Source organism: Argopecten irradians, chromosome 5, assembly GCF_041381155.1.
Source record: "Argopecten irradians isolate NY chromosome 5, Ai_NY, whole genome shotgun sequence".
Taxonomy (NCBI): Eukaryota; Metazoa; Mollusca; class Bivalvia; order Pectinida; family Pectinidae; genus Argopecten; species Argopecten irradians.
In genome coordinates, this window is record NC_091138.1 from 19,291,320 (window position 1) to 19,318,388 (window position 27,069).

Sequence of the window (27,069 nt, forward strand, 5' to 3'; positions counted from 1 at the left end):
TAGATCAAAATGTTTACTTGGCTACAATATCTACCGGCTCCATAGATCAAAATGTTTCTTGGCTACAATATCTACCGGCTCCATAGATCAAAATGTTTTACTTGGCTACAATATCTACCGGCTCCATAGATCAAAATGTTTACTTGGCTACAATATCTACCGGCTCCATAGATCAAAATGTTTACTTGGCTACAATATCTACCGGCTCCATAGCAAAGTTTTTCCATGACAATATCTACGCTCATAATCAAATTTCTTGGCTACAATATCTACCGGCTCCATAGATCAAAATGTTTTCTTGGTACAATATCTACCGGCTCCATAGATCAAAATGTTTTCTTGGCTACAATATCTACCGGCTCCATAGATCAAAATGTTTACTTGGCTACAATATCTACCGGCTCCATAGATCAAAATGTTTACTTGGCTACAATATCTACCGGCTCCATAGATCAAAATGTTTTCTTGGCTACAATATCTACCGGCTCCATAGATCAAAATGTTTTCTTGGCTACAATATCTACCGGCTCCATAGATCAAAATGTTTTCTTGGCTACAATATCTACCGGCTCCATAGATCAAAATGTTTTCTTGGCTACAATATCTACCGGCTCCATAGATCAAAATGTTTACTTGGGCTACAATATCTACCGGCTCCATAGATCAAAATGTTTACTTGGCTACAATATCTACCGGCTCCATAGATCAAAATGTTTACTTGGCTACAATATCTACCGGCTCCATAGATCAAAATGTTTTCTTGGCTACAATATCTACCGGCTCCATAGATCAAAATGTTTTCTTGGCTACAATATCTACCGGCTCCATAGATCAAAATGTTTTCTTTTTTGGCTACAATATATATCTACCGGCTCCATAGATCAAAATGTTTTCTTGGCTACAATATCTACCGGCTCCATAGATCAAAATGTTTTCTTGGCTACAATATCTACCGGCTCCATAGATCAAAATGTTTTCTTGGCTAAATATCTACCGGCTCCATAGATCAAAATGTTTTCTTGGCTACAATATCTACCGGCTACCGGCTCCATAGATCAAAATGTTTCTTGGCTACAATATCTACCGGCTCCATAGATCAAAATGTTTACTTGGCTACAATATCTACCGGCTCCATAGATCAAAATGTTTACTTGGCTACAATATCTACCGGCTCCATAGATCAAAATGTTTTCTTGGCTACAATATCTACCGGCTCCATAGATCAAAATGTTTTCTTGGCTACAATATCTACCGGCTCCATAGATCAAAATGTTTACTTGGCTACAATATCTACCGGCTCCATAGATCAAAATGTTTACTTGGCTACAATATCTACCGGCTCCATAGATCAAAATGTTTACTTGGCTACAATATCTACCGGCTCCATAGATCAAAATGTTTACTTGGCTACAATATCTACCGGCTCCATAGATCAAAATGTTTTCTTGGCTACAATATCTACCGGCTCCATATCTACCGGCTCCATAGATCAAAATGTTTACTTGGCTACAATATCTACCGGCTCCATAGATCAAAATGTTTTCTTGGCTACAATATCTACCGGCTCCATAGATCAAAATGTTTACTTGGCTACAATATCTACCGGCTCCATAGATCAAAATGTTTTCTTGGCTACAATATCTACCGGCTCCATAGATCAAAATGTTTACTTGGCTACAATATCTACCGGCTCCATAACCTCCCTTACACAGTCATACAGTGTAAGTGATAGAACATTTTATATGATTATGATATAAGCCAGTTATTTTTACATATCTTTGGTTCCTGTCCTTATATAACAATCGATGGTGACATACATACATCAAAACGATATTTCCTAGAGTGTGCACTAAATGTCTTTTTAAAATCATGTTAATTTTTAAATGAAAAATATCAGCTTCAGTTTTTCATGTCAAATATTTAATGCGGCCATGGGTCACATATTTTTCTATAGAAATTGATGTCTTTTTTATGTTTCGACCCTTGCTAACGAAAATGGAGAAAATGGAAACGAGTGTTTCCAATGAAATAAGCACATACATCGATATCTCGTTTACCACAAAACTGAAAACAACTTGCACTTTGACAATTAATAGTGCTACATTTTTTAAAGAAAGTTTTAATTTCAAGATGTCGCATTAATGTTAATGATCATATTTGCGAAACATTTACTTTTCACAAAAAGAAAATGAAGATTGAAAATGAAAATGAAATCCATCAGAGTACTCTCAATTATGAGAGGGCGGAAACAAGTAGTAATGTAGTCATATCACTGAAATCCTACTACCATCTATTGATCATGGTGTGTTCGGGCAAAACTGGCCACCAATCATCACTACCGAACCTGATCCATTGCAAGAAATGAATAAATATGTCTTGACTGTAAAATACGACATTCCAATGATACACTATGCAGATTTTTCAAGTAACATGTACTTTTATTGCAAGATGTTCTTGATATAACATTAAAAATGAAAAGTGTATTCGTAGTCGGTCTAAGCCGAGAAACAACGAAAACAATATTATCAGACCATCTAATCATGGTAAATCACACAAATTTCACAGTCTGACCTTCATCAAGAACAGAAAGCATCAGTCATGGTAAATCACACAAATTCACAGTCTGACCTAGATCAAGATCAGGAATCATCAGTCATGGTAAATCACACAAATTCACAGTATGACCTAGATCAAGAACAGAAATCATCAGTCATGGTAAATCACACAAATTCACAGTCTGACCTAGATCAAGAACAGAAAGCATCAGTCATGGTAAATCACACAAATTCACAGTCTGACCTAGATCAAGAACAGAAATCATCAGTCATGGTATAAATCACACAAATTACACAGTCTGACCTAGATCAAGAACAGAAATCATCAGTCATGGTAAATCACACAAATTCACAGTCTGACCTAGATCAAGAACAGAAAGCATCAGTCATGGTAAATCACACAAATTCACAGTCTGACCTAGATCAAGAACAGAAAGCATCAGTCATGGTAAATCACACAAATTCACAGTGTCTGACCTAGATCAAGAACAGAAAGCATCAGTCATGGTAAATCACACAAATTCACAGTCTGACCTAGATCAAGAAACAGTAAATCACACAAATCAGTCATGTAAATCAACAAATTCACAGTCTGACCTAGATCAAGAACAGAAACATCAGTCATGGTAAATCACACAAATTCACAGTCTGACCTAGATCAAGAACAGAAACATCAATGGTAAATCACACAAATCACAGTCTGACCTAGATCAAGAACAGAAAGCATCAGTCATGGTAAATCACACAAATTCACAGTCTGACCTAGATCAAGAACAGAAATCATCAGTCATGGTAAATCACACAAATTCACAGTCTGACCTAGATCAAGAACAAAACATCAGTCATGTAATCACCAATTCAGTCTGCCTAGATCACAAATCACATCAGTTATGGTAAATCACACAAATTCACAGTCTGACCTAGATCAAGAACAGAAATCATCAGTCATGGTAAATCACACAAATTCACAGTCTGACCTAGATCAAGAACAGAAATCATCAGTCATGGTAAATCACACAAATTCACAGTCTGACCTAGATCAAGAACAGAAATCATCAGTTATGGTAAATCACACAAATTCACAGTCTGACCTAGATCAAGAACAGAAATCATCAGTCATGGTAAATCACACAAATTCACAGTCTGACCTAGATCAAGAACAGAAATCATCAGGTATGGTAAATCACACAAATTCACAGTCTGACCTAGATCAAGAACAGAAATCATCAGTTATGGTAAATCACACAAATTCACAGTCTGACCTAGATCAAGAACAGAAATCATCAGTCAAATTCACAATCGGAAGTCATGGTCCACCTTTTTGTAATTAGTCATCGCGATTCATGACCTATGGATATTTTGTATGTTTTGAAGAACTTTTATGTAGATCTTATATGGGTAGTCATTGCATATTTTGATAAGATGGTTGACAAAGTCTGTTCTCATAAGATAGATTAGAAGAGAGCTAGAACCTTTGTGTCAGTAGTTGGCCTCATAGTAGTGTACAGGTACAATGTACTTGTGTTCGCACAGACTCTTGGGTAGTCGCGAGAAAATGAAAAATATGGATCTACCATAACACATTGAATTTTATTTTGAATGAATTAGATTGAACCATGTATCTGCTTCAAATTAAATTTTCTTACTATAATTATCATATTTCTAAGACTGACAAGACTTAGCATATACATCTTCATCACAAATCCCAGATATAAAGTTGATAACATCGCCCTAATTGGGTGTATAGAATTTTCTTAAGAACTGATCACAGTTGTTGTCCCGGGATTCGAACCAGTGATTAATCTAGAACATATCTTTTGCCGGACGCCGTAACTCACGAATTAATGCCAATATGGTAATTGCATGCATTTGACTACAACATACACATAATATTGTGACTCGACATAATGTTGATTACACGACACTAGGACTGATCGGTATGCCTTTGATGGGTTCACCCTACCCTCCGAACAGTAATTGGTTCAAAACGTGTAGAAATATTCACTCCAGTTAGGTGTTCACAAATCTATTGTATCACTATTGATTGAGCGACATCTGGTCCGGTGATGTATTTATGTCTAAAGCAGGGTATACAGCCGTCCAGGTTTGATCAGATGTAGTCTGCCGATCGATAAGACGCTCTGGATGGTTTAGGCACTCTCGAGAAGACGATTCGGCCAATATCTATGTGGAGGATGGCAACAAACCGAGGTGGGATGGTATTGTGAGTGTAAGGAACTGATACGTCCATAAACATTTTTCTGGAAGGGAGGATTTTAAATCTGTGTGTTGAAGTGCTGAGATTTATTGAACAGCGACGGTAAGTGATTGTCGTGTATCCATGATGTTTACAAACACGCCCATTGACGTAGCAGTTGGTGAATACGATCATCGCGATGATGTGAAGTGTATGACTATGTGCTTCCGTTTACTATTGCTTTATAACATAGAAATAGAGAAGAAACTTGTTCATCAGGTAATTTAACATAACGTAGAAAAGAGGACAGCTGAACATTAGCTCTTCATTGATTTTCATTCATTACAATGTTGTTGTTTAATTACCGTGTTCGGCTTTATTCAAAAGACATCCTAAATATGCGAGTGATTCATTTGGCCATTATTTCTGTATTATCTTCAATATCGTGTTTAACCGTAAAAATATGATCGCAGACATTTTCTTGATAGTTAAACTCAGTAATTAGGTGTCTCTGTCAATTTCTATCTTACTGTAATTTGTCTCTTAAATGCCTGTTGTGATACTGTGAAAATTTCCTTTTCGTCGACAAACTTTTGTTAGATTATTTCGCACATACAACTTTAAAGGCCTTGTACATTTCGAATTATAAATATTCTGCCGATGTATATCGACTTTTTGTATGGATTATTTTTGGAAATGACACTGGTACATATAGATTGTACCAGTCTTTTACTGGTATATGCCAATTATACGCCTGTTACACCCGTGCCAATCGACTTCCGGTGTAGTCAAATTTTCGTCAATAAAAACAAGTGTCGCATTGGACCGGTTTTTAATTATGTTTCTGCATGTTATCTTTCACATTCTCTTTTAGGATAGTGGTAACACTCCATATCAGATATAGTTCTGATATATTTAACAAATCGGTACCATTCGCCTCTCACTAAAACTCGAAATTTCATTTTCATTACTGGTACTTTTGGAAGACCCCTTGCATTTGTAAAACTCATACCATCGCATCGTAAACAGCATTTGGTCTAACTATAACACATATCTGATCGTCATGAGCGAGCTTTCATATCCGGAACTGTACTCGACACTACTGGTATACAGAATGTGCTTTACTTACTCTGCAGTGTTTTCTATTGACTTCACTTTGTAAATATATATCGATATTGTTTGGTGCAAACACGGTGCGCTATTGCCTAGACATGCGGACCCGATGTAGAAAGAATTCAACAACGCATTCTGGTTAAGTGGGGACACAAACAATACTCCTGCACTGTACACGTAATGTGTTCCATAGGTTAGGCACAAGACAATTGATTTTCATTAGGAAATGGTAGCACCACGGAATAGCAGATACCTCCATCTTTAGATGCTCTATAGGGACAAAGCATTGTAACATAGGAAATATCTTTCTAGACCAATCGATTGTAAGATGATGCTTTTGCGTGATACATATATACTACCTCGGATCAAATTGTATATATTGCTAATTTCTAACGGCATTATCATGTTTATAGAAACATGTAAAAGCTTTAGTCTATCTTTAATCGATAGTTAGGACTACATATTTATTCATTATTGACCGTCACATACACACCTTACCAGCTGTCTTGATATTACTTCATATCGGCAGACAGCTGGTCATTTATTACAAGATTGCGTGTGTGTATTATCATCAGTACCAGCTTATAGAGTAAGTGTTTGTGCGGGACAGTAAAATTGAATGATTCAGGAAATTAAATCACATTAAAGTTTATTACATTTTAAGTTAACTTTGATTCCACCCTTCCTCCATCTTACACATTATATAGCCTCCACATATTTTCAAAATATGAAACTATACAGAAAAGAAAATCTATTCAGAAATTTTTGTACGAAGTGTCATACTTTCTTATTCTCTTTTTAATGTCATTCTTTCTTCTTATTAATACGTATTGATTACGTTATGTTTTGCACATCGACTAATTTCATATTATACATAAAATGTCATGTTTTCTTTTAAGAGTTTTTGTTTTAATGATACGTTATAAATGTTGATGAAGACAATGGTAATGCCTTAGGTCGACCATAAAGAGATATGTCACCAAGTTTTTGGCTTAATAATTGATATTCAAACTGCTGAAGGCATTAAATTTCAACCATTTTTTATGAAAAATCAATAGGATTGGCAACTGGCTAAGACTATATAAGCCCTCTCATAGCCAGAGATTATACAAATTAAATCATATATATATATAGCTGATAAATTTAAAAACATATCTTAATTAAACAAATAAGGTAAGAAGAATATTATTGATATGCCATGTTTTATTAATGATGCTCCTATAAGGTATATAAGTCTAAAAAAACATACAATAAGTATTATCAAATTATTGAAGGCATTGCCTGAAGCATTGTCATTGTTGATAGTGAACGAGGGTCGTTGAAAATGTTGATAGTAATCTAAGTTTGTTTTCTTGACAGTTCATATTTTGAGTGTAAACAGTGGATTATGACCTGATTATTAATATCGGTGACATCCTATGAAATACACCTGTATTCATTAATTAGGTTGTATAAAGAGGATTGTGTATAGCTTAAACGCTACTAGATGTCCTACTGTATGGCATAGAGCCGTTGCATGTAACTGTTGAAGTATTCTATAGTATATGAGGCTAGGAGGATCCCGGCTGGTAGAAATGTACCGGATACATTTATATATATATATATATATATATATATATATATTTATGCACACTCCACATTCAGAAAACAAAGAGTTAAATGAATTGAAAATGGCCATCATAAGGTGACATATTTATTATAAAAATATGTAAATCTCAAATTGACACAAAATGAATACAAACGCAGTGCAGCTTCGGACTACTTCTAGGTCACGCTTCGATAAGATTTTGCGTCATAAGTTGAGTCTTGACGGATTTCAAAATAACAATAAAGAGTTTCTATTTGATCTAATTAAATATATGTACATGTATTTGAAGTCAAAACAAAAGTTGTGTTCAAGCATTGTAACGGTAATAAACAACCAAATGAATCGCGGGTCGGGGCTACAACCGAGGGGCTTTCCTCGGAAATGTTCGGGGAAATTCCATTCAGTAGTTACGTCAGTATGTGTGTACGGTCACTCATCTCACCTAAAGATACAAAACATCTGATTGTTGGAGAACAATTCTGGGATCGTCTAAGGGAACAATAGGTTAACAGGTCATGTACAGGTTTCCAGAGGAAAAAACCCATTACAGGTAATACCCTATCCGAAACAGTATCATCAGCTTTACCACCGTCTTTGCATTTAAAATACACGTAGGCCAACACACACCATGCAAACACTTGTCTATCCTCCGTACAATACGAAAGTCATGACTATAAAGAATTAAGTCTATATCGCTTTCGTAGACCGACACATACATAACTAACATTCAGCAGCTCAATGGTCATACCATCAATAGGCTATATCACAGTTACTTTCCTCGGTTGAAAATCAAATATGGCGGCTCGCTCCACTTCTGACCGCATCACTACCCTGACAACGATACATACCGGTAGTCGTTCCGCCTCGCTTATTTCAATTTTATTTGAAATGGACATAATTGGTATATTATCAAATTGAAAAAAAAAAACAAAAAAAAACAAAAAACAAAAAACAACAACCATAATTTAAAAATAATTTAAAGGTGTCATTGTTATATTTGAAATCAAACTTCAGCTATAACATTCAACAATCGGAACTATATCTTCGGTCATCCTGACTACCGTAGTTACCCAATTTAGCAACCATCATCGTTTTAAATTTGACGTAAAAGTAGACTTATTTATGTAAATATAAAGATTGAACAGTGTTTTGATTGCGTTAAAGGTGGTATGAACGCAATGGGATACAGACATATTATACATGTAGCGCTTATGCGCTACTTTGAATATGTCTGTATCCCATTGCGTTCATACCACCTTTAACGCAATCAAAACACTGTTCAATCTCTTTATGAAACTTAACATAATCTAGAACATCTCAATATTGATATTAAGGTGGGGTTCGGTAGTATATCAAGGTAAAAACCCACCAGAGTAATCATAGTACGTAAAATAACCTATTAAAATAGATATAGATATTAAAATATATATTTAAAAAGGGTAAGGGAAATACACAACCAAATGTAGATACAGCGTACATTACACTACCGATGTATGAGGAATAAACGTCAGAATAAAAGTATCTGGTTCATTATACTATCTGTCTAATACCTAATGGAAATAAATCATACTTTTAATTATAACCTTTATAAGAAATCTGAGGTAATAAGGCAAATACTATTATCGCGGTGAGATATTTACTGACGTCAATCTGTATTGTTAATCTGTCCGACAGATGTTGATTCTTCAGTACATATGATCATGTGTCTTCGCCTCAGTATTAGCAGCTGTACATAGCCCAATGGTATCACCGACGATGATACAGATAACATTGTCGATGTGACATCACTACAAAATAAGAGCTACGTACGTACATCAAATTTCAATAAGAAAGCATTTCCTTTGTAACAACACAAGTTTTCAAGCAAGAAAGTAATAACGAAACAAAATTTTAATTTAATGGTGTCAAAAGTATTCTTTGGATCATTATTCAATCTACGCTATTACATACTATGAATAAGACATAATCAAACTATACTAAATAACGACTAAATAATCGCTGACCAACCGGTATTCATTTTTCACCGCATAACACTAATTATAAGCGACACTTGGGAATTCGCTAAACATAAACGTCTTACTTCCAGTGATGTCAAAACGTATCATTCATACCGCATTGGAATGATATATTGGGTATTTTGAAACATTTCAAAATAAATAGTTTTACTGGCTTGAAAAAAACCACTTCTTTCATACATAAAGGGTCTTAAATGAGCGTTCGTTTTATATAGGCCTTATGAGAATTTATGAAACGAGTCAAAAGAAGTTTTTGTTTTTGCGAAACTTGCTGGGCAAAAATTAAGAACATCGAGACGTATTTTATGAAATATCATCGTCTTGCCATGACGCCATCGTTTAGTGACGCCAGGTCGTGACATCACAATGAATTCCCAGCCAGTTTACAGCACTTTAGGTTATATTACACTAGTGACATATGCAAAAATATTACATGGGCCAAGTCACTGGATATCAGGAAGAATATGTGATATATTGCAATAAGTAATGGACTATTTGGGCATATCTTTAGTTAAACACCAGATATTAAATCTTAAAATGATTAAAATTTATCATAACTAGCACAAATACTGACATAATAGGACTAAAAAGATGAATCATATTTAGATGATAACGTTTTGAAATATGGAGAACCATTGCGTTCTCATTTATTATGTGGTCCAAAAAGCAGGACAAATAATATAACCTAGAGAATGCGTAATCTTACGGAACAAATTATTGTTTATCTAATGTATTTTTTGTGTGTATTGGTTGTCTGTTTGTCTAGCTGTATAGCCGAAGGTTTTTTGTTTGTTATGTACCATGGAACTTGGACAGTAAAACATATTTTTTTTATTCTTTCTATAAATTTCAGATTCCCTGTCCGGGACTGGATTCGTCGGTTATAGAACTATTGGATCCGCCCTAGTTACCCCCAGGGGGACTGGCCATCAATGGAAATGAGTAATTTAGATGGACAGAAGGGCAAAAAGTTATATACAGAGGAACAGTATGTACAACCACGAATTACCAAATATTGTTATATTATTAAATAAACAGTTGTTTGTAGAGGATACATGTCATCATGCTTTGGTCAGTTATCACTTCAAAGAAGTTTAATTAAGCATTGTCGATGGTCCTTCTATGTCACTTTTTATTAACCGAATTACTGTTCCCATCCTACCTAACGGAATAAATGCCAACGCATTGCCTTCATAAATGTTTTAAGTAGCGGTAGCATCTATTTGCTATTTCATTGATTAACACTATCTTCGATTGATATTTAGAAATACGTTATAAATAAGTGTCACATACACTATGCGAATGCCTTGAAGTCTGCTTGCTGTTCCATACCATAGAATAAGAGGGGGATCTTCTCAACAAAATGGCTACTGGTTCATAGCTGATTTCAACGTATACATGATATTAGCCATTTTTGCCTATTTACTGCTCTCGTGGTGTTTTTATGTTGACATTAGATATTAGGAAATGTATACATCATATCGAATTTTAAATAGGTTACTTTATATAGCGAAACATTTTCGCCGAAGTCATCTCGCCGCATTTGATGTTAACCTCAGGAGACAAAGAAAAGTGAACCAAAACAAAGCATTGAAATACCGTGGCTCCGTTCCCTCTAATCTCACACCTTCTAACACAAAACAAATACCATTACTATAGCAGCATCAAATATTTATCGAATGTGTGTGGCCTAGAATGGGTATTAACACATATTCATAGAAACTACATGTACTTGGATCCAAGCCCTTTACATTATATCAAGCATTGGGTCGATATCCAACAGATGTCCTTACATCATAATAGTTAATTTACTCGTTCTTAATGAAGGCATTATTATCGCCTTCCGATTGGTCTTAAAGAATTATCAATTGTTTGTTTTTTTGATTAATTAACGTCCTATTAACAGCTATAGTCATGTAAGGACGGCCTCCCATGTATGTGGTGTGTTGCGTGTATGTTGTGCGAGGTGCATGTTTTGGGAGACTGCGGTATATTCATGTTGTGTCTTCTTGTATAGTGGAACTGTTGCCCTTTTTATAGTGCTATATCACTGAAGCATGCCGCCGAAGACACCAAGCAACACATCCCACCCGGTCACATTATACTGACAACGGGCGAACCAGTCGTCCCAATCCCTGTATGTTGAACGCTAAGCAGGAGCAGAAACTACCACTTTTATAGACTTTGGTGTGTCTCGGCCAGGGGACAGAACCCAGAGCCTTCCTCACAGGGGCGAACGCTCAACTCAAGGCCAAAAGTGAGGCGGTGCCAAGGGAGGCATTAGGAAAGATAAAGTCAGTTAGGAAGAAGAGAAAAGATAAGATCCTAAATTTAGTCGCCTTTTACGATCATGCAATAGGGGCAGCAGGTACAGGGCCAGAATTATCAATTAATGCATGATTTATTGCTTATTTGTGTAACGAAAAAAATTGTGCTAAACAGAAAAATTATACTTCTTTACTGACACCAAAATACAACGTGAACCATAAATGGTTCACAGCTGTGCAGCGAATCTATTGAGCAAAACAATGGATTGTTGCTTATGTAATTGTTTCATTATATTTTCTATAGTCTGTTCTATTTCAGTCATAGATATTTTTTTTTTAAGGCAGAGAAACTATTACGGGGAATAATGCTAGGCAATGAAATCAACAATAAAAAGGCAGAACCTAAAGGTGCGGTAGAAAACAAAATCAATATTAATCACCATTAAAAAATGTATGGCCCGCGGAATAAACTACTAAGATTGAAAATGTGAACCCAGAAATTGGATCATATGGAATTGGATACATCTAATTGATGGATGGAGTGATCCGACGCAGTCTTGGCAAATAATAGAGGATTATAATATGAGTCGGTTAGGTGTGCGTTTTACCATGTTTGGAGGGCTACTGTATATTTTATAATGACACGTGAAGAACGCTCTCTAAACGAGCAAGGGAAATAATGCTATTACGACTGTCTCATAAACATGAAAATATACTTCCAAAATATACTGCTCTTAATCCACGTGTAGTTGAGTCACGCTTCTTAATGACTAAAATACTTTTGACATTGAATGTCCCCTTTTGACATTGAATATCCCCTGCAAGTATTTTGTTTCATCCCATGAGACTTAAAATAAGTGTACTCTTTGGTAAATTACCATAATTTTTTGTGATCTAATGACTAAGATATAAAGCGTTCACTTGGACAACATCACATTGGGTGACATTATACTTAAAACGTCAGGAAATAATGATGCTAGAAAGCCTAGGTATATATCACAAATAGCAATACTGAAGACTCAAAACATATATATTAACGAAGAGCGCTCATAGCGTGATATACCAATGTCATTTTCGACTTCAGCAAAACATCATTTACTACCATCATAAAACATAACACGAACCAAGGTTGTTTTTCACTTCAGGATTGTTGGTTATATATATTTTGCTACAATAGAAATTGGACAGTAGATGTAGCTTATATATGCTCTCTTAAATCGTTTGAACAGAAACAAGAGATATTCAGATCAGACGATATTTTAAACTTTCTCAATATTCTATTGCAACTTTTCCAAGTCATATCAATGTATGATCCTAAATGGAAATCATGTAGTGACACTTGGACATCTGACACTTGGACATCTGAGGTAACATATCGATTAAAGAAATGTGTTATATTGTAAGTATTATCGTGTCAGCTTACGAATTAAGTATATGTTTCTGCTTCAGGTCCTCTAACGAGGAAGCAAACATTATTATAGCGGAGGAGCCAGAGGTCCTAAGTAAGGCACACGTCCTGCTGTTAAATCTGTCATGGTTCGGACTCAGTCTTATGTTTCTTCTTCTGTCTGTGGAGGGTAAGCATTACTCTTTATAATAATGAGTTATACGTCACATCGACGACAAACTTGTTTGGGTGACATAGTAATTTATCTCCTTGGGCCGATGAAGTCAGTTGACGTTGTAAGTTAATGACGTACGTTATTTCTTTGGACCGATGACGTCAGTTGACGTTGTAGACTAATGACTATTTTACTTCTTTTGACCGATGACGTCGGTTCACGTTGCAAATTAATAACTTATTTTATTTCTTTGGGCCGATGAAGTCAGTTGACGTTGTAAATTCATGACGTACTTTGTTTCTTTGGACCGATGACGTCAGTTGACGTTGTAGACTAATGACTATTTTACTTCTTTTGACCGATGACGTCGGTTCACGTTGCAAATCAATAACTTATTTTATTTCCTTGGGCCGATGAAGTCAGTTGACGTTGTAAATTCATGACGTACTTTGTTTCTTTGGACCGATGACGTCAGTTGACGTTGTAGACTAATGACTACTTTACTTCTTTAGACCGATGACATCGGTTGACGTTATAAATTAATAACTTATTTTATGTCTTTGGACCGATGACGCCAGTTGACGTTGTAGACTAATGACTATTTTACTTCTTTTGACCGATGACGTCGGTTGACGTTGCAAATTAATAACTTATTTTATTTCTTTGGGCCGATGAAGTCAGTTGACGTTGTAAATTCATGACGTACTTTGTTTCTTTGGACAGATGACGTCAGTTGACGTTAAAGACTAATAACTTATTTTATGTCTTTGGGCCGATGAAGTCAGTTGACGTTGTAAATTAATGACGTACGTTACTTCTTTGGACCGATCAGTTGACGTTGTAGACTAATGACTATTTTATTTCCCTCGGACCATGACGGCAGTTGACGTTGTAGACTAATGACTATTTTATTTCCCTCGGACCATGACGGCAGTTGACGTTGTAGACTAATGACTATTTTATTTCCCTCGGACCATGACGGCAGTTGACGTTGTAAATTATTAACGTACTTTATTCCCTTAGTGGTTCCTGCTCAGATCCGGTCGCTGGTCGGAGAGGCTGCCAAGGGACGATGGTTAGGTGGAATGGTTGCAGGTGGAGCAGGTAAGTTATAGTGAATATTTGTTGTGATATTAAGGTATAGTTGTGTCATGAATTTGCCCACATGTGTACATCACAAAAAGACAATAAATGAAGAAGAATGAAATGAAATAAAGTTGAAAAGAGCAAAAAATGATTGCAGTGTTGCCATGTACCATTACTATTCGCCAATGCCAAAACAAGATTGCCAAGATATTATTGTGTCATTAAAGAGCCAAAACAGGGGGTTATTAAAACTTTATTGTCGGTTTATGTTTGCTTTGTGACCAATGCCTGTCAACGTTCCTACGTGTTTTGTGAACTCGCGACTCGAATTTGTATAAGTGATGTGAATCTGGCACATTTACCACGAAGCCCCCATAGACAAGAGTTAGAAACATGTGTGAAATTTACGTTTGGTCTTTGAGGCAAATGCCAAGTTATTTTGAGAAGTTATGACAGCAAAGTAATGTGAGTATTTGCTGGCATCAGCCATCCAATTGTGTCCATGACGTCTATAACGAGAAAGTGGCAAATAAACACAGAACACAGAGCCTAACATCATTACCTGATGATTATTATACTCTTCTTCCGCTAATGAAGTCGATAATACAGACAACACAATACTATTATAGATGTCTAGGTCTGGTCACCACGGTATACAACTCCTGTCTATCTACTGGTATTAATGGGAATAACCCAAATCGGATATTCCCAGTGTATAATAAGAGATCAAAGACCCATTATCTATCAATGGTTACATAGTTATCCAGATCGAAACCGCCGCAATTTCATTAAGAGCTTTACAAATTATTTTAACGCTTTATACAACAGAATAATGCGTGGTCAGTTGTATAGTCTTGTTGTTTGTTCCAGCGGTGACCTTCATTACCAGTCCACTAATTGGTATAATGAGTGATAGACTGACGTTACAGGCTGGTAAACGGCGACCCGTAATGATAGCAGGCACTGTCGCTCTGTGGTAATACCTTTATTGATGTGTATTGTTAGTGTTTGAAAATATAAAAAATTGGGACATACTTAGGCGTTATTACCATTACCATGGTAATCTGGTAATGATTAAATAATGGCCATGTCGTTGGTGTTTATGCGTAAATTCAAGGTACATCTTGTAGAATATCGGTCCTATATATAGAAATGATTAAAACTGTTTGTTACTTTTACCAATTCTGTTGTTCACTGGGTAAAATGCTTATACATATTTAGACAATACCTAACGTCTGATCCTTCTGACAATTTCGAGATTAACATTATTGGAACAGGAATGATTCAAATAGTTTACAGCACTTAAAAAAACGCCATAATCTACTGACAAAGTCATATAAAAGAATAATACTATTGAACATTGGAAATAGCACTATTTTCATAAAATACTGTAAAACAATACATGTGGTATTTCGCGACCGATTAGAATTCGCAAAAATTCACTGACAAGAAAATGGCTCTACCAAAAAGAGAGAAATTTGACTTTACATCGCGATGAAGAAATCCGTAAACGTAAAAATGCGAACATAACTCACCGCAAAAAAGTTGTTTTATAGTACTAAAACAATCTGCATTTTTATTAATTGTGATTGACTCTTTAATATAGCCCCCCTTTGAAACACGTCTGCCTGCATAAAATGATAAGATATTAAGTATTGTGATTCTCAAAATATTGGTCATTTTTGGTGACGAACGAATTATTAAAATCTCTTTTCGATTAATATTATGAAGCATATAACTTTAAAACTAATTAACATTAAACTAATGTAATCCTTTGTGGTATACCGCACCATACGTATATTATATACTCGTATTATTGTATTACAGCCTAGGATTAATTGGTATGGCTTTGAGTTCTTCGAAAATAACATTAATGTAAGTATTAATATCTTATCGCATTTTAATATCTGCTATTATTGGCTTAAATAGATTAATACCAAAGGTGCAGTAATAGATATTATAATAGAGTGATAGTGTCATGGCGGATGTAGCAATCTTGTTTAATATAGAAAGACTATACTATAATATTAAAATAATAGTTTGTATGGATTTCTTTTCAATTTGATAAAATAATTAATGTGAAAATTCATAATAATATCTTATTTACGTTTCAAAAAGGGTATTGAATATCAATTTGACGTTGCAGAAATTCTGGTGGTGGCGACCTGTCTAAAAATTCTTCTGATACGGTAAGTAAGGAACCAAAGTGCGACAGTACCCATATTGTGACATCAATAAAATGGTTCTTATGTCACGAGAGTGTATTCCAAATATTATATGCGATTTAATTCATTCGGACCTTCGTCAACCATCCCATATATATAGATCTGAAAGTAAAAAACCCGAAACATTCTGATTATGATAGGTTCTCAGAATAATTAACTGTAAACGTTGTTAAAACAATACACATATGTATATTGTTATATTAAGCCCTAATGATATAATGTTATCTGTCGGTTTCAGTGTGACCGTGACCTTGTCGCTCACCGTTGCTTCCCTTACTGGAACAACTCAGACGCAAGGGTATTCAAACATCAGCACACTGTCCTCAGGGGATCACAACCGGCTTCCATTTTACTTCCGGAGAAAAAGTCTTTCATATCCGAGTCAGACTCCGGACCGGTCGGAAGCCTACGTAAGACAATAAGTCAATTTTATGTATGATTGTATATGATTTCATGCAAGTTGGTATTTCTAGAATATTTATACATAAGTTATGTAGAGGTAGTTTATATCAACTGTAATATGCAAATACATTATTAACAAGAAATTATTATTTTTATTACGATATATTGCCGTTATGTAACACACTCATACATAAAATATTTACTTTAATATCTGAAAAATTAACAATAAATTAATGATTTAACTATACATCAATGTAAAACTACACGGTATTTAAGCAATGTACATAGTATTTTACATGTCATCATTACGATATACAGATACACTGATGTACTTTACATTACAGCAATGTACATTGTATTTTATCTGGTCGTCACGATATACTGATGCATTGTAACTTTACCTTTCAGCAATGTACATAGTATTTTACCCGTCATCATTACGATATACTGATACATTGTAACTTTACATTACAGCAATGTACAAAATACTTTACCTGTCACCATTACGATATTCTGATACATTGATGTAACTTTACATTACAGCAATGTACAAAATATTTTACCTGTCACCATTACGATATACTGATACATTGATGTAACTTTACATTACAGCAATGTACAAATCAATTTACTGTCACAATTACGATATACTGATACATTGATGTAACTTTACATTACAGCAATGTACAAATTATTTTACCTGTCACCATTACGATATACTGATACATTGATGTCACTTTACATTACAGTAATGTAGCAATTATTTCACCTGTCACCATTACGATATACTGATACATTGATGTAACTTTACATTACAGCAATGTACAAATTATTTTACCTGTCACCATTACGATATACTGATACATTGATGTCACTTTACATTACAGTAATGTACAAATTATTTTACCTGTCACCATTACGATATACTGATAAGTTGATGTAACTTTACATTACAGCAATGTACAAATTATTTTACCTGTCACCATTACGATATACTGATACATTGATGTGACTTTACATTACAGCAATGTATATTGTATTTCACCTGTCATTATTACGATATACAGATACACTGATGTACTTTACATTACAGCAATGTACATTGTATTTTATCTGGTCGTCACGATATACTGATATATTGTAACTTTACCTTTCAGCAATGTACATAGTATTTTACCCGTCATCATTACGATATACTGATACATTGTAACTTTACATTACAGCAATGTACATTGTATTTTACCTGTCATCATTACGATATACTGAGACACAGATTTACTTTACATTGCAGCAATGTACATAGTATTTTACCTGGTCGTCACGACTGCCTTTGCCATCATTACTGTACCGTATAATGCCTTGATCGCCGACAAATCTCATCCCTCACAGAGAGGTAAACTATCATTTACTTCAGCAGTAAAAATATTTCTGTTGTTATCGATTTTCGTGATAAAGTTTATGTAATGATATTGTCGAAATCATCATAGAAAGTGAGGAATTGGTAATTACATGCTAAGCAGAAATGTAAAAACGTACAGCTAGAATGAATTTCCATGGGAATGGTAGGTAATTTAACCATGATGGTTTACTTGAAATGCTAATACATTGCTATTCATGTTATATCCATGTAATGTATTTTGAAGTTTATTCTTAATTATGAAATCTACTGACAGGATTCAACTCCGGTGTGATGGGCGCTATGATATTACTCGGAAATCTTAGCGGGGCGGCAGTTGGAACTTGCTTCACGGTATGCTATATAACCCTTTGGCTCACAAAATAACCTTGGTGGGTCTCAAAACTCGGTTGTTATACAGATAACATTATTACAAAACAAATCAATGGCCACTGAAAATGATATTTTTACGTTACATTTACTTTTCCGAATTATTTGTTTTTAAACTTCTTAATACAAATTATAATGTTTGTCACCGCAGCAAATTGGAGTCCTTGGAGCGTACGGAACTGCCATAGCTGTTGTAATGGTTAGTGTGTGTTTGACGGTATTTACTACACGAGAAAGGCCTGCAAAGGGCGTGGCCGAACCACTCGGTAAGGCTTCTGTAGGCTAGTCAAAAGTTTAATGCATTAAATACTTCTTATTTCTACTGACCTGGCAGCAAGGAAGCAAGAATGCAGAGGGATTGCATAACAAATCAATAGGAGGAATATGTTCATCTATTTCAGTACTCCCACATTTACGAACGACCAACATTTTCATGGACCCATAACCAAACATACTCTATTCACTTACTTTATATCACTTAAGGGAAAAATGTTTCATGGAGTCGTTTTGATGTTCCAAATATTAAATTTGTATATGAATACCAAAATAACAAATTCCAATTTTAAACCAATTCATGAACCATCTTGTCATTCCTATTTCAGATTGCTCAGCTATTTTTACTGCATTTTGGGAACCACTAAAAGGTACCTATAAACAATGTAACCGTACATATTTAATCTGTAACCATATAAAGCGTCTTTCGTGCAGGACATCATTGTTCTATATATTATTTTCTGTATAACGTCTCTATTACTTTTCAAGTAAACTATAGAAAAAAAATTGATAGTGCCAAAACAAGTATTGCTATCTTTGTTTCCTACGGCATGCTGTTTTGTCTAGAGGTGATAATTGTTACTATATAATTATGTAACTATATAAAATATCTAATAATATAGTAGTAATAAAATAGGAAACTGTAAAGTTATGTTATTTATTGTTAATTACCATTCTATTTTAATTATCGTTTTTGTTTCCTCATAGAACATGACTTTCGTTGGGTGTTTATCACGAGGTTTCTTATGCAGCAAGGGGTATCTACTGTAACAGGGTAAGTCATTTTATACCCCGATGTCTACATACGTTGTTAGATTGATGGCTCCAGGGATACTTATTTTTAATTAACAGTGAACACTTTCGATGTTTTACCGCTCGTATAAGTTGAAGTTATGTTCTGCAGTGAGAAGAATATTATGTGAGTTTGGTCGATTAACAATTTTCATCATAAGTCATCATCAGAAAGAGTATGAGAGACGAGTTCATAATTCACATGGTTGTTTAATACAGAAATAGATCAGTAATACAGATTAGTTTGTTTTACTAAATTACACACTATAGCACATTCAAATATCTTTGTTAACACCGTGAAGTAATTGTGTGTTACAGATTCCTAGAGTACTGGGTATCGGACATGATCCATATACCCTTCTGCTGGTCCGAGTCACGCGCAGTCGCTATGATGTTACTTCCGCTACTGTGTGCTGCGTCGTTAAGGTAACAAAGGCAGTCATCGATAACATATGATATCGGAATATAAGACGCAACGTTAGATGTGTAAGCCATCTAATGAGTGATTCATCAAGTATGAAAATGTATCTTAGATTTTTCTCGAAAGTGATCAGTTCATATCAGATGCAGAATAAACCTCAAGAACATATTTAAAGCAGAAATATCGATATAACATCCTATATAGACAAACAGCTGAATGATATAAAATGATGTTGAATTATGTTTTAAAATAATGTTTCTTTTTTTATAAATTTTGTATGATAATGTATACAATGGATGTGGAGGAATTACATATGTAGTCATAATAACTCTTTTTTTTCCAGTTCTATCATATTTGGTGTTATTTCTGATCGTTTCGGGAGACGGAAACCTATGATTATAAGTGCAGGTAAGAAAGACATTAAGAAAAAAATGCGGATAGAATTACTTCCACATCATATTAAAGCTGACAATGCAAGTTAAAAAATAATATATTAGGATAAAAAGGGGTATAGTTTTATTTCAAGAATCTTTTATGAGACATTCCCCTTTCGAGGACAGCCATTTTTGTTTTACATTCCGACGTCTTCACTGGTCATTATATAAAGTGCGTGAGAAGCCATTACCTGTAAAGCTGGGTGGGACTTGTTTTATAAAGAAAACATGCCAACTTTTCAAAGATGTTATTTAGATGTTTGTCAAAATAAAATTTCCACACATGTGAATATATATTCAAATTATAATCCGTCCACACATCTCCACGTATATTATTGTACTTTTTGCGCTCGACTGGCTATATGTTCCTGACCACCTTTCCCGACCGACCGCCTCTTCCATATATAAACTACGTTTATACACACTGTTTCGTATTGGACATATTTTGGGATATAGCTGACAACACATTCATGTATTACTTCAATGAAACCTTGTCAGGTCAGTTCAGTGTTTATTTTCAGTTTGACATTGTTATTCGCAATATCGATGCATGTGTATCTGAGACAAGATATGTTTAGAATAACGCACGTGTGTCAAGTCATGTGCTTTATATAGGGTTGGCCAGTGAAAGTACAGTTTAACTCAGCAGAGCAAAAGAATAATGGCTACCATTTTCTTGTATACGAACCGTCATAACTTGGGGATGTCTCAGAAACAATTTTCAAAGCAATATTTCGTTGTATTTTTTGTTTAAATTTCAAATGCATGTTTTCTAATTTGCATTGTCAGCTTTAAAGATGATTCTTCTAAGGTTTCAGTCCCGTTGAAGTCCTGTTTCGACAAAGATCAAAGAAGTTATGAGATTTTCAAATATATTTTTAATTATCAATATCTGTAGCAAGTTGCCAGATGCAATTTTTGTCAAAAAATTACATTTCTATTTCCGTAGATTTTTTTATACAGGGATTTTAAGAAATGGCCCATTTGGCGGCCATTTTGAAATTGTGTCTTTTTCCTCTTTGAGTATAGCCATAGTTTAACCATTTTTTACTGAAATTGTTTTTACTTAAATCATCACTGCACCAGCATTTTTGGCTGTATCGAGCTAATTTTTGCTGTTAATCTTTATTAGGTTCGTGGTTATTAAAATATTGAGCATCATTGCGTGAAGTAATACGCTTTTGCCACTTTATTTTTACATTTAATGGTAATTTGAGTACTTTTATTTTTTACTCTAAAATACTGAAAAATAACACATATTCAAATGGGGCAAAAAAGTAAGCACACTGACCCTCCATTTTTCTGCCTAATTCAGAAAGAACAACCCATTTCCTATTAATATGCAAAATATTAACAAAAGTTTAATACCACAACTGTTTCTATAAAGTGTTAAATTTGGCACAAATGGCTGAAAATGGTGTATTTTGTAGCTCAAAATTAAGGGGTAGTGGTAGCATATGTTGTTATTCTGAGAAAAAATATATTTTAATATCTTATTAATCAAAACTTATATATTTTTAAAGAAGACTACAGGAAAATAAATTCTTCAAACTTCCATACATATCAAACATCTCATTAGGAAATTATGGCTTTAAACTCTTGTGTATATGGTCAAAACGGCAAAAACCCAAAAAATCTAAGATTTTGTCAACTTGGTATCTTTGAGTGACAATAGCTCAAAAACAAGCACACGGACATATGTTTTTTCTTCCATTTTCTTGTATGGTATGAACTCCTATTTTCAAAAATCTATATGAGAGAAAATGTTTAATACAAGAAAATTTTTACTTCTCAGAGGTGTACATCCTTAATGTAAAGACTTGGTTATATGCTGTATGTTGCCTACAGAAAAATCATATAAATAGAGAGGGATGTTACCATATTGACGTTTAACTGTACATAATGTACGACAGAATATCTTACGATCCGTTTAAAACACTTATTTGAAAAACTTAAGATATATATTTTGTTAAACTGAGATTTGGAAATTTAGGTTTTTAATATAAAATATGGTGGATTCATAATGTACAAGTACAGGTAATCATTGCGAGAAATTATGAAAACTAAATGCAGAATTACATTTTAGCATTCACATAAACATAAATCCAGTAGATAATAACAATAAATTTTATGAATATAATGGAAGGGGGGAGATGGGGGGGGGGGGGGGGGGGCACTGTAGTATCGCTTTTACCCCAAGACAATTCAGGACAATAATCCTGTATAATATTTCTATTTTGATTATTTCAGCGTTAATTATGTCAGTGAGTACCTCCACATTGACTTACATCAGTGGGTATAACGCCTACTTTATCGCCCTTGTGATGGCCTTCCTATTCGGTACGTATCACTTACATAGTTGTATCACTTTAAATTTAAATGATCATCAGTATAGCACTTTAAATTTAAATGATCATCAGTATAGCACATTAACGTACTAAGATTTGATTAAGATTATATCAATAACTTTTGGTGTGTTTAAGTGAAGGACTTATCCTATTTTATGAAACTGGACTCTAGTTTAATGTTGGGATGCAATGATATAGGATACAGCTAGAATTAACCGATCGCCTGGTGTAATATGGCCACGCATCGTACTCGAAAGCGCACGTGTTTCTATTCAATGTCGGAGCAAACATCGTAGCACACAATACAAAATGCAAAGCCACGTGCAGTTTGATTGACAGCTGGCGATCCGTCAATATCACATATAGCACAGTACTGCCTTACAATGATCTATTCTTACATACATGTAGTCATAAATATAACGCATGATATAAGGTGATTTTTGAGGTATAAATTTATAACATCCAAGTTTTCTTGGTATATTGTGCGGGCTTTGAACTTCATTAAAAAAATATGAGAATATGTGAATATATTTAAAAGTGATCATATATAGAAGCAGTTCGATTTCAGCAATACAATTAAGATGGGTTCCCACGTAATTGCGGTCAAATTCCGGTCTCTCCACAAACACATTTTTCCTGTATATATTCTGAGCTTTGCGTTAGTACCTTTGTTCATAACTTGCCGTATAAGCAGTTAATTATTAATGTCTTTTTTTATTTAGCATGTATATGAAATAGTTTTAAGAAATACCTCTAAGCAAAAATTGAGCTTAAAACATATATTTTCAAAAAACGGTTTTAATTCAGTTTTATGTTCTCCCTTTACTTCTAGGAATCGGTTTCGGCTCATTCCAGTCCGTCGACTTTGCGCTTGTAATGGACGTTCTTCAAGATGACAAAGACAAGGCCAATCACATTGCTGTTTGGCACCAGGCTCTGGTTCTCCCAAACGCTTTAGCTACCCCTGTAGGGGGAATAATTGTGGACTATTTCGAAAGCGTTGACTGTAAACTTGGGCTCGGCTATATAATATTGTTTGCAGTCACTGCCGTATATTTCCTATTAAGTGCTTTATTTGTAAATAAGATAAGGCGTGCGTCATAATGTTCCGAACCGATAAAATAAAAAAAGGAATTAAAGGGAAAAATTTAAATTTTAAGCCACTAAAGACAGCCGGTTTGGCACCTTAAGTTGATAATACTTACTGTTTTTTTTGTCATCGACAAACTTCTGATAACGAGGTTTATTAGCTAATGAGGCAAGCAAGTCTAATAAGTCAATGTATATTACCGAGGCAGCATAGCCAACAAAACAAGCAACACAGCAGCGTGATGACAATACCAAGAGTATCTGATATATATGATGTCATAACTCTTTCATCACATTTTCGTTGGTAAGTATAATTTAAATGATCAATCATCTCTTTGAAGTGGGAGAAGACTGGCCTTAATTTACCTCCAGGATAAAAAGTCTTAATTCGTCAAAAACCTTTATAAGCCTCGTGTTTTCAAATTATATAAATCTTTTACTCTCCGATACCCGTTGTCTTGCCCAAGAGCTGATTGCAAGTCTAATATTTGACATAACATTAGTATGTCCGAAATGTATATACACATGTACTTTAGGGGAATAACAACTTAGTAAGTATCTAAAATTAATAACTATTAAGTAATGAATACTTACATTTAACAAAGCTTTACTGTTATATCATTACCGTTTAAGATAAAACAAACTTCTTAAAGTGATGTTTGCATGCACAAATATTTAACTAGATTTTGTATCGTGTGATATGTATTACAAAAGAGTTTCACTAATTGTTGTGTAATGAGGAGTTATATCTATCTCTACACGGGAATGTTATTGAATGTCACAAATCGTGCAAAGTCGGTCACAAGTTAAAGGGTGGGTCTCAGCTAAACATTTTTTCTTAAACCTTTGTGTCGGATAGCAGGATACTCGATATATAAGCTATTAAAAAGTCTACTCCATTCTCACAGCTATTACAAACCAGAACAATTATAAAAGGATTTATCAGTTATTAATTAATTATACTACATGTTACTTTACAAATTGGAGATTAACCCGAAGTCTTAAACTTTTACAACTCTTCATAGAATGAAGGTATATATATCTTGAAACCAATCTTATATACATGTTAACATTCAATAATACCTGATATACAGAGTTGTGAATAGGGAAAGCTGGGGAAACTATAAGCGAACCACTTGAAGTGATATGTTAACAACGATATTTTAAAAGGTAAATATTTGTCATATTAAATGTGATGTGTGATAATCTTATTAATTTAGGGTATTTATTGTTTTATAATAAGTTCGTTCAATCGTTCTATTGTAAGTGATATAGTCTTATAAATATCGACTGCTTGTTTTTTTAGTAGTTACGGTTATAAATATTGAAATAGGAATCTCAGGAACAGACAATGGCATACTTAGTATTAGCATGGAAAATCTCGCCTGTCGAGCGATAAACTGATTTAATATATGTCTATATGGTGAACTGATAACTTGTTCTAGTCATCTGCTTATACAATGTATATAGCTGCTTAGAAACCATGATACCGAAAATGCTTTACATTTTATTTGGTTCAAATAAGAATGAGTGAAAATTGTTAAGATATTCGAAATTTTCCGATTTCACTGATACTTTTAGATTATATGTGTTTCGATAATTGTAATTAAACTTTAACACACAGTAACGGAAATGTGATGTATAAAATAATAAATATTATTTTTGATTAATTCTATGATTTTTCTTTTTCGCGAATAAGATATAAAATGGTATTAACGAGTTACACATAAAATCATATTGTGAATCTCTAGAAGGTTTATGTGATGTCACAGCACTGCTCAGACAGATAAAGTTAATTAGAAAAATCTGGTTTCTACTTAGTGGGTTTTCGGTATATCATTTACGCTTGGAAAGTTATGATGGTAACAGTTCTTGGATATGTAACAATTATTCCAGAAATACATTGACAATTAACGTGTATATAGACATCGTTTGAGGAAAAGCATGTAATTCATTGTGACTGGGTATGTATTTTGTGATGAATTCCAAGAATAGTTAATTTGTTAGCGTCTCCGAATAACGGACTGCTATATGGTATAGCCAAAAGAAAATTGGATTCTCAGTAAGGCTGACAATCATATTGGGAATTATGTTGGAATACGTGTGATGGAAAGTTTGTGTTCAGGTTTGGATTATTCTGTTTGGTGATACTTAATATGACAATACACTTGCTATTACTTGGTGGTGATCTTCTTAAAGCAGTTAAATGTTTTGCATTCTCGATAATCCAGGGGTTCCGATCACTTACTATCTCTACACACCCGGACTATCTCATAGTAAAGATCGAGACAACATAAAAAAACAGGTAATTTATCTCTTTAATGCACGTCAAAAGAGACATATAACAGCACACTGTGGCTGACTGTGTGGCTTTGAAGCTGGGCGTCGCTCTCTTTAGATCTTCAAAGTAAAGCTATGCAGGTCTGTGATTGGTCCAGATGTTTTCCCTGAGCTGCCTTCAGTTTATGAGATAGTCCAGTCCAGGGATCGTAAGTGATCGGAACCCCTGGAGTATCGAGGAGTAATGTTTTGCAGTATAAACAATTGTTAAAACCCGGCAGCTGAATAATTCTCAATCAGCATAACTTGATGTTTGCACTCTAAATTCAGATATTCCTTGTAAGACTGTGATAATAACCACACAACAAAAGTATACCAATCTGTCTCGGGTGTACTTAAATATATCAATCTGTTATAGATCCTGATATATATCATACTGTTTGTTACAACAATGTTGATCATTGTTTTGTTTTGTTTGTTGACTTGATTTGAATTGGAGTTGTAATAAAGTGATAAGGTCCACATTTTGACTTTTTATTTTCGATATCATTTTAATAACACACCTTGGGTTTGCCAATGTACGTCACTGTGCCGTACTTGACAGGGTTTTCGACCCCATCGGAAAGAGATATCTGC

At 34.4% G+C, this 27,069-nt stretch overlaps 1 protein-coding gene across 1 annotated transcript; it reads left to right on the forward strand.

Moving 5' to 3' along the window:
• The first annotated feature begins 4,670 nt into the window (after positions 1-4,670).
• Positions 4,671-26,957, forward strand: LOC138323129 (uncharacterized). The gene is made up of 17 exons (XM_069267510.1): positions 4,671-4,875; positions 10,322-10,456; positions 13,185-13,312; positions 14,321-14,401; positions 15,254-15,359; positions 16,211-16,258; positions 16,530-16,572; positions 16,847-17,018; positions 18,302-18,403; positions 18,684-18,760; positions 18,948-19,062; positions 19,399-19,440; positions 19,778-19,844; positions 20,180-20,287; positions 20,626-20,690; positions 22,967-23,056; positions 23,897-26,957. The coding sequence occupies exons 2-17, from the start codon at positions 10,401-10,403 to the stop codon at positions 24,166-24,168; spliced, it is 1,572 nt and encodes a 523-aa protein (XP_069123611.1). The 5' UTR covers positions 4,671-4,875; positions 10,322-10,400; the 3' UTR covers positions 24,169-26,957.
• The last annotated feature ends 112 nt before the right edge of the window (positions 26,958-27,069 follow it).

Bases quoted from the DNA above. Each gene is read 5' to 3' on its own strand.
- LOC138323129 (XM_069267510.1), top strand. From the start codon at position 10,401: ATGGAAATGAGTAATTTAGATGGACAGAAGGGCAAAAAGTTATATACA. The intron at 15,360-16,210 runs GTAATACCTTTA...ATTGTATTACAG, and splicing joins GCAGGCACTGTCGCTCTGTG to CCTAGGATTAATTGGTATGG. The intron at 16,259-16,529 runs GTAAGTATTAAT...TTGACGTTGCAG, and splicing joins TCTTCGAAAATAACATTAAT to AAATTCTGGTGGTGGCGACC.